Genomic DNA, 9,732 nt, shown 5'->3' on the forward strand with positions numbered 1-9,732 from the left:
TTAACCACGCCGGATTCTGCGCACTTGATTCCCTTAGCTGATCTCACCCAAAACTAAGAGTTTCTACGACCCAAAGTTTAAGACTTGAAAACAAATATGAATCACACAGAAGATAAATTTGTCTCCCATAGATAAACCTACGAGTTTTTTTCCGTTTTTTGATAAATCAAGGGGAACATGAGCCAATTGATAAACTGGACTTATATTCCCGAAAAAACCCTAGTATTATCAATCACCTCACAATAGTCATAATCGATTAACGAAACAAGATATTGTGGAATCAAAAACGATGAGACGAAGATGTTAGTGACTACATTTCAATCTTGCCTACCGGAGATAAATCTCGAGAAAATATTAAAGAAGATAGTACTAAATCACGATAGAAAATAGCAAGATCAGAACACGCAACTACATAGAAAATTTTTGGGTTTGGCTTCACAATCCCAATGAAGTCTTTAAGTCGTTAACTTACAGGGTTTCATGAAAAACCTAAGGTTAAAGGAGAATCGACTCTAGTCGCAACTAGTATCTCACAAGAGGTGTGGGGATTAGGTTTCCCCGTTTCTAGAGTTATCTTTTATGTAAATTTAAAATCAGGGTTTGCAATAAATATTAGATTAGCAAAAAAATATTCAATATTCACCATTAGATGAAAAACTTATTAAATTCAAGCTAATATCGTTCAACCGTGAGATCAAACTTATCTTGTTTTACACAAATGAAATGCACCATTATTTGGATAAGGGTAGTCGTACCTAAACGTACGTGTACACTTAGTTGGTTCAACGGTGGTTAACCAAGGTTATCCATATGAGCACTTTCATATCAACCTGATTCATCGGTTTCATAACTAGTTCAAAAGAATCAAATGAAACTAGTTAGAGAGTTTTTCAATTGTTTATATTCTCATAGAAGTATATATGACACAATTGAAAAAAACATCGATTTTGATTTACTTGAATCTTTTCATATACATTATAGCCACGGTTTGCAAAGATTGCATTCCTTAATTTATTAAATGTATTGTTCAAGATCAAATCGATTTTAGAGTATAACCTACTCAAGTATGCGAACAGGTACGCGTACTTAAGTAGCCGGACTGAGTTTGGGTTTCCCTGGTACGAGAATGGGTACGCATACTTGGTACACTTCCAAACTACAGCAGATATTCGCGAAACGTGAACTTCCGCAAATACGCGTACGGTTACGCATACTAGGTGTCTGGACTTCCATAACCATCCAGTACGCACACGGGTACGCATACCATGGTTCATGGTTTGGGCTTTACACAAATGTGAATACACACACTATGTTTATATCCAATCTTGGTTATATATTATAAACCCTCATTTCAACCATTAAAACTTTATTAGTTGGTTTGAAAATAGTTTTTATTCACGAACTATTAGCTTCAAAGCGATTTTCAAGTTACTGAAATAATCAATATGAAACATTCGGAATTACATCAAATGATTGTCTCACACAAATCATAAAGTATGTTACAAGGTGCTATTTATATGTCATCTTTTGACCTGCGTCAAGAATAAAAGATGAACTTGGTTGAAGAGAAAATTTACCAACACATATTTCGAGAAATACATAAGCGACATAAACTCGGATCGAAATATTAAATGTGTATGATTGAATTCTATATGATAATACGAGTTTTGTCTCAAAATAAGAGATAGAATATACAGACTTTGGAGTGATAGATAAGTTCAAGTTTCCACATACCTTTTGGTTGATGAAGTTACACAAGTTCCCTTGAATAATTCGTTGTCTTCTGTCGATGAACGTCGTGGAGTTTAAATCTCAACTACACTTACTATCCTAGTCCGAGACATCACTATAAGCAGAATAGAAATCAAGACTTATAGTTTTTGCAACTAAACTTGACAAACAAGCTTGAGATAACAACACTTGCGAGGTTGACCGACAATGCTCTAACAGGTATGCATACTGGGCATGTGTACCTCAAGGAAAATCCAAAGTAAAGTTGTGTAGGTATGCATACTGGGTAAGTGTACCTCAACCTGTTCACGAGCAACAAAACTTTATGGTACGGATACCGAGTATGTATACCAAAACTCGTTACCGAACTAGAGTTATGCTGGTACAGGTATAGCGTGCGTATACCATCCATGTATCCATATTTTTGATAGTTTTTATCTGTCTTTTAATCAGTTCGAGACATTCCCAAACAACATCGACGAATATCATTGCTCGGGTTTTTTCAAATGATTAAATTCAAATCATAAAGAATGAATTTTTCTTAACTAAATTTATCAAGTATATGAGTGACTATTGCTTGAATCATATACCAAGAACTCAACAAGGAAAGCTTGACTTGAAATTTCTTCTATGCAATTCTTTAAATTCGGCCACGTAGTGGTACGACTTTGTTTCATAGATAAAATGGTGAATATTTGAGTAATAAGATGGTTTAGTCTTTAAATATATACCTTTTGTTGATGAAATTTTCCAAATTTCTTCGGTTGATCCGTTTTTAATAGGTGAACTCAGTGATATCTGATATCAACCACACACTTTCAATCTTAATCCGCGACTTGAATAAATGTATAATAGAAATCAATGCATAGTTTTGTGTAACTAAATTTGACAACAAGATTGAGATAACAAATTTTCCAGTTCGTCCGAGCACTGTCTAACAGTTAAGAATTAGAATCAAGACGGATTTTACCCGATCGTACTCTTCTTGTAAAATATTTAGCCATTGTTGTTTTCAAATATATGCTAAAATTTGGGCCACGTTGAAAATAAAAATTAGCCCAAATGTCAAAATCTGTTAATATCAAATTTCCTTCACTTTTATCCTTTTATTCTTGCAAACAATAACATAATTTTAATGTTGAAATGTTTTTATGTGAAAATCGTAAGAGTATATTGTTTGTCGGCCCAATTCTAAGATATTTGTACTGAGCTAAACCTTAATATGCCAGAAATGATAAACATCTTTCTCACTTCATATAATTTTATATCATCTATGGTATTGCAATTGGGGTGCGTGAAAGAAATATTTTGGCCCCGGCTAGTTACGTCACTGATAGAATTGTTAAAAACCGAACATGACTCGGATAATTCGATCCTACGATGCATCCACGTGAAACCTGGCCCGTTTTAAGAAAAGCAAGGGGTTTCCCATCAACTTCGGTTTCCAAACAATGTACCGACCGGTTTAGTATAAATAGACAGAATCCACTCCGGGTTCAATATCTTTTTCCCCTTTTCTTCTCTGCTCAACCAAAGTTGATAAATTTACAGCGCTTCTGTTAATTGGCTGATCAGGTAAGATTTTAATCCTGATCCTCGTATAATATTTCTTTGGATTTCGTTAGTTATAAAAATTAGGTTAATTTTTATTCTTTCAATTTCATTATCCCTAATTGGATTGTGAAATTCGTTATTAGAGGATTTCTTCAATTTATTCCCAATATCTCTTTAACTTAGGTTGATTTTTCGGTTGTTTATGTTTTCTAATCATCTTAGATACAGGATTTATTGTGTGCTTAAATTCTGATTCTTTATTTAGTTTGATTTTATCCAAATTAGCGTTGTTTTCTTAACATAATTTGTGTTTATGTTGTTGTAGGAGATTGTGATTCTTAATTTAGTCTTGTTGCAGGCAGCCTTGATAATTATCAGAATCTGCTAATGGAGGTTTTAGCAAGTTGTGATGTATCCCCGCACTTTTACTACGGTAAATCAAGGAACAAAATCACAGAGGTACTTATCAACACCAACACCAACCGTCATGGTGCTAACAATTCTCTTGAGACTCATTTACCCAACGAAATAGTGATAGACATCTTAAGCAGACTTCCGGTGAAGGCACTCATGCAGTTTAAGTCGGTATGCAAAGATTGGTTGTATTTGATTAAACAAGATCGAAAATTCATTGATTTACATTTCATCCGATCAAAATCACGTCCTAATCTTCTCTACATCGACCCATTGCCAGAAAAGGGCGTCCCCCACGCTAGCCTAATTTCTGGCTTTGAACAAAGCAAAACATTACAACAAACCATTTCATGTGCAGAGATAGTTAAAGGGAGTACTGGTGGTGAGGAAGAACAAGTGGAAGCCTTTGTTTGTAAGGTTAGGATAACCGAGGATAAATGGTTCCCTTATAGTGAAATCTTGGAACCGGTAAATGGTTTGGTTTGTTTTGTAGATCAGAAGACACACGCTATTAAGGTATACAATGCAAGTACACGAGAAGCAACACCGTGGGTCATATCAACGTTACTCGCAGAAGAAAATCACAAGCTTATGGTAATGCCAGATAAAAGCATGATGAAGATAACAAGTCAGTCTACTCCAATTTATCGATTTGGGTTCGATCCAGAGAAGAAAGAACATAAAGTATTCTGCTTTTGGAGACTAATTGCTAAGCGCGATGAACGTCGTCATAATTCCTTGGATCGTCCTGACTATGAAAGTTGGGAGGCATTCACAGTGGGTCATGACACAAAATGGCGTAAGATCAATGCGGTTCCTAACGAAAACAACCAAATAAAAATTAAAGATGTGCTCCCTCCGGCTTATATTACTTGGCGGCAGGTGTATGCGGATGGTACCATATATTGGAGTAACAAAGAGTATTATTGGGACCGATGGGGGACCACTAATCGTGATGATCCCGATGTCATAGTTGCATTTGATGTTGGAACTGAGAAATATCGACTTATCCCAATTCCTAGTTTCATCCTCGACGAGCCTCGTGACGAAGAATATAGGCTGCCAATTGATATGTTAGTATTGGGTGGACATGTGGCTCTATTATACCGGGTGGAGCCTTATGTTGTTAAGTTATGGATGCTAGATGACGGAGCAGGCAAAAAACTGGAAAATTGTCGAGGAAATAAAAGTAATTGGAGCACGGAGACTATTACAGTACCCTTTTATTGTGATAAACGGGTTGGTGGTTTTGGAGTTGCTGGAAGTAATGACAAGATAGTATTTGAATGCCGGGGATGCAAAAAATCCGTGAGCTTCACCTCTTTGTATTCTTATGATCGCAAGAAAAAGACTTGTAAGAAGATTGAAATGGATGGAGTCTCCTCGTTTACCCGTTACTCCCAGAGGTCTCTAATTACCACTTTTACCGAAAGCCTCTTTCATGTTCAGTCTCTCAACAAGACAAATGTTACCTGAAGCTTGTGCAAAGTTTCTCTACATATTCCTCATGCCATGTGAGTGCCCAACTTTGTGGACTTATCAGTTATCACTCTTTCATTTTCAGGAAACGGCAAATCAATCCGTTGAATTTCTTGTATAAAACGTTCATAAATGTATTATGTTATCTTTTCCTTTAGGCTTTTCATATTAATAGTTGTACGATATTTCCTATAAAATCTGTGTTCATTGTTCAGATTCATCATTTTAATTCTGACTGCAATACTTAATGAGATTGCCATGTTTCAATTGGGCTTCAGTGGTATCTCTTTGGATTTCCTTATTTGTGACGGGCTGCGGGTGCGTAGTCTGTCTTCTTTTTAGGAAGAGCTTTGCTCAGTCTGGTGTTTTACGCTGAGTTTTGCATAAGCTGCTATTGGTGTAAGCGCTGCTCACGACCTGACTGTGGTCTAACAGAAAGTGAGATGGCCCAATATAGATTAATGGGCTGTTCCCTATGGTTCTATCTCTTTATGGGGTGACGTCATGCCAAGAGTAGGGACTTTTACGATTTTATCCCTAGACTAAAAACCACCGTCAACACTCTAGTGAACCGTTTAAGTCTGTTCAAAATAAGATCCCTAAATTGTCATGCAGTCAATGAGACTGACTTATCAAGATCTTCATTTGAAGACATATATGTAGCGTCCCCTGAACTAGATTCCTAATCCAAGAGATTAAATAAATAAAGAGGCACTAAGAATCTAAATCATTTATTTAAAAATCAATTAAGAAATCTGCTACAAACTTTACCCAACTAGCTCCGCTCAGATATATATATATATATATATAATAAATCCTCTCAAATGATACATATACAATAGTCATTTGGTTTTCAAATATAATATGCAACATAATAAACATAGCCGGAGTTAACCAATTAACGAAACCAACACTTGAAGCTTTTGCTGCGCAATTCTAATCTGTCTCTGAAACTGAAAGTCAGAATGGGTGAACACATCATCCCTAAAAGGGGTTCCCATTAGGAATAACATTTAAATTTCAAGTAATCATTGGAATGATATGGAAAAAAATATCATGTTTTCCCCAATACACTAATGCACAACCAATTCACAAAGTCAAACAATCATGTATATGGAACTAACTCCTTCGTCAAAAAGTGTATAATATTCAATGCCAAATTCCAACACCTAGTATGTAATATCGCGGTGTATCTCCCTAGACATTGCATAAAAGCTCGAAAGTAAGTAAGGATAAATGAAGGAGCAGTATCTCATTAAGTATAAATTCTCATTTCCAAACATACAGATGGAAATTCTTATTTTTCAAACAATTCATTAAGACAAAAAAAGATTAAAAGAGATAACATAAGTTTCATAATTCAAAGTTAAACAATGCATGGAAATCACAACCATACAATGCATGAATTTGATAAACATAAGCTTTAGAAAAAGAAAATAACTATAATCACAAAAGAGTTAAATGTATTCCCACATTTTTTGATGAAAAAGCCACGCCTACCCCGAGATCCACGATCCACTAGTTCATACTTTGAATCGATCGTTGTTAATATTTACAAACTATTAATCACACAAGAACTCAAAGAATCTAGCTAAAAGGCTCGTACAAGAATCATACAAGTCTATCTAATGGTTTAATCCCAGTTATGGTTCTACACCTTTTTATTATTTATCTTTAACATATTTAAGGTTTACTAATTCAATTATGGTTGTTCTATAGTCCATTATCTAAGTCTTATGAATATCTACAACTTTGTAGAAGAAACCAAAACCTATTTCGCATCATAAAGGGTCCACACATCACACTAGGAAAACTAGTCCTAAGCTCAAGTCCACTAAAAAATCCCATTAAACTAAGGTTCAATCCATCTGAGTCAACTAACAGTCACTAAAGGTCAATAGGGTCAAATAATGGTAAATGTCAGTCAATGGTTAAGTCAATGGTCAACTGAGTCAAATCAGTCAAGGTCTACCGAGTCAAGTCTGGGCTGGTTACTGAGCTAACTAGCGGCTCCAATCATTCCACGAGACTGAAACCAGTTTCCACTATTCCGTGGAATGAAGCCTAGTCAAGCGGCTCCAATCCAAGCCAAGTCAACACTAGCGGTTCCATTCCAAGTCCAGCAGCGTTATCCATTCTTCCGCGCGATGCCGGCCAAAGAAAGCGTTAGCCATCTTTCCAACGCCGGCTTCTCCGCCCATAGCCGATGTTGACATCCTGCATCGCCGGAAGCATGCATTTTTCCAGCGTTGCATCTTTCCAGCGCCAGAAGCCTGCATCTTCCCAGCGCCGGAAGCCTGCATCTTTCCAGCACCGGTAGCCTGCATATTTCTAGCGCTGCATCTTTCCAGCGCCAGCAGCTTGCATCCTTCCAGTGCAGCTTCTCCCCCCATAGACACAGCAATAGCTTACATCCTGCCAGCGCATCTTCTCCGCCCATAGACGATGCACCAGCAGCTTGCATCCTTCCAATGTAGCTTCTCCGCCCATAGCCGATGCACCAGCAGTTTGCATCCTTCCAGCGTAACTTCTCCGCTCCTAGCCAGCGCTGACAGCTTGCGTCCTTTCTGCGCCGTATTCTATGCTCCATAGTTGATGCCATCAGTCCGTGTCCCAAGCCAACTCCAACCACGTCCTAGCCAACGTCATAGCCAACAGCGCCATCGACCCAGTCAGCCGAGGCAGCACCATTCACTTCTCTTTAGCCAGCCAGCACTTATTCTGCGTACTGAGCTGCACTGCCACCTTCATCGATCAATAACAAAACTTGCAGCGCTGACGCAAACACCCTATGGAAAATCCTATCTTATACAAAGCCACAAGGGCAAGGATTACAAATTCTTCATGATAAAGGTTAGCCAAATCTTTCTGACAAACTCCTCATGATTTGTTGTCACAATTTTATCCTTACCAGGCACTATCTTATGCTTACCCCACAACAATGCCACTATTATAATATAAGTAAGGGACTTAATGTTGATGGTGGTTTTTAGCTTAGGGATAAAATCGTAAAAGTCCTTATATTTGACATGACGTGACCCCATAAGGAAGTAGGACCATAGGTGCAAAGCCCATCCATTTGTATTGGTTTGTTCAACATGTTCATACAGAAACGGTGCATATAACAACCATCGCAGATGCATTATAGATTTCGACGTGTTATCTATATTCACCCCGTATAAATTCTAAATCCTTGGCCTCGCCAAGCCACAACTCGGCCACTGCGCTATTCTAAAATCTTGGTCATGCGAAGCCACAACTCGGACACTGCGCAATTCTAATGCCTTGGTCTTGCAAGCCAAAACTCGGCCATTGAGACATTCTAAAGCCTTGGCCTTGCCAAGCCACAACTCGGCCACTGCGCCATTCTAAATCCTTGGCATTGCCAAGCCACAACTCGGCCACTGTGCCATTTAAAATCCTCGGCCTTGCCAAGCCACAAATCGGCTACTGCGCCATTCAAAAGCCTTGTCCTTGACAAGCCACAATTCGGCCATTGCGCCATTCTAAAGCCTTTCCCCTGCCAAGCCACAAGTCGGCCACTGCGTCATTCTAAGCCTTAGCCTTGCCAAGTCATGCCCGCCACACAACGCGTTCCAAAACGAGTATACCAAGCGCACATGCCAACAACGCATGCCAAAACGAGCATACCAAGCACACATGCCAAACACACATGCCAAAAAATGCCAAAAAGAGCGTGCCAGGTGCAAATTCCATGGCCGCTCCTCTTCCGTTCCATGTCATAGCCAGGCCGCTCACCTACCATGCCACGCCAAGCCTTGGCCAAGCTAAAGCCTCTCCGTGCACATGCCATGGCCGCTCCACTTTCGTGCCATGCCATAATCCAGTCCGCTCCGTGCACATGCTACAGCCGTTCCACTCCCATGTCATGCCCGCTCCAATTTCGTGCCATGCCATGCCATAGCCAAGACGCTCTGCTTCCATGCCATTTCAAGCCTTGGCCAAACCAAATCCGCTACGTGCACATGCCATAGCCGCTCTACTCCCATGCCATGGACGCTCCACTTACGTGCCATGCCATACCCTAGCCAGGCCGCTCCGCTGCCATGCCATGCCATAGCCATGGACGCTCCTCTTCGGTGTCATGCCATGACATAGACAAACCGCTCCGCTTCTGTGCCATGCCATGCCATAGCCAAGCAGCTTCTCATCCATGCCATGCCATAGCCAATTCGCTCCACTTCCATGCCATGCCATATCCATGGCCGCTCCTCTACCATTTCATGCCAAGCCTTGGCCAATCCAGGCCGCTCAATGCAAAGGCCACGCCAGGCCTTGGCCAAGCCAAAACCGCTCCGTGGACAAGTCATGCCGCTCTATGCACCTGCCATACCACTCCACTTGAAAGCCTTGGCCACGCCAAGCCATGGCCACCACGCCATCCCAACATCACATGTTATTTTCCTACGACAAGTCTTTTGACTTTGACTTGCCACACGTAGCAACACGTTTACATGAGAACATTCGAGACATCAAACACGTCACAAACTAGGGGGATATTCACTAGGGTTTTGGTCTGGCGGTTTACAGCAT

At 39.6% G+C, this 9,732-nt stretch overlaps 1 protein-coding gene across 1 annotated transcript; it reads left to right on the forward strand.

Moving 5' to 3' along the window:
• The first annotated feature begins 3,208 nt into the window (after positions 1 to 3,208).
• Positions 3,209 to 5,445, forward strand: LOC113324388 (putative F-box protein At5g62660). Its single transcript, XM_026572712.1, has 2 exons — positions 3,209 to 3,306; positions 3,644 to 5,445. The coding sequence occupies exon 2, from the start codon at positions 3,673 to 3,675 to the stop codon at positions 5,173 to 5,175; it is 1,503 nt and encodes a 500-aa protein (XP_026428497.1). The 5' UTR covers positions 3,209 to 3,306; positions 3,644 to 3,672; the 3' UTR covers positions 5,176 to 5,445.
• Positions 5,446 to 9,732: the final 4,287 nt, after the last annotated feature.

Source organism: Papaver somniferum, chromosome 1, assembly GCF_003573695.1.
Source record: "Papaver somniferum cultivar HN1 chromosome 1, ASM357369v1, whole genome shotgun sequence".
Taxonomy (NCBI): Eukaryota; Viridiplantae; Streptophyta; class Magnoliopsida; order Ranunculales; family Papaveraceae; genus Papaver; species Papaver somniferum.

Coding starts and splice junctions, on each gene's coding strand:
- LOC113324388 (XM_026572712.1), top strand. CDS start 3,673: ATGGAGGTTTTAGCAAGTTGTGATGTATCCCCGCACTTTTACTACGGT.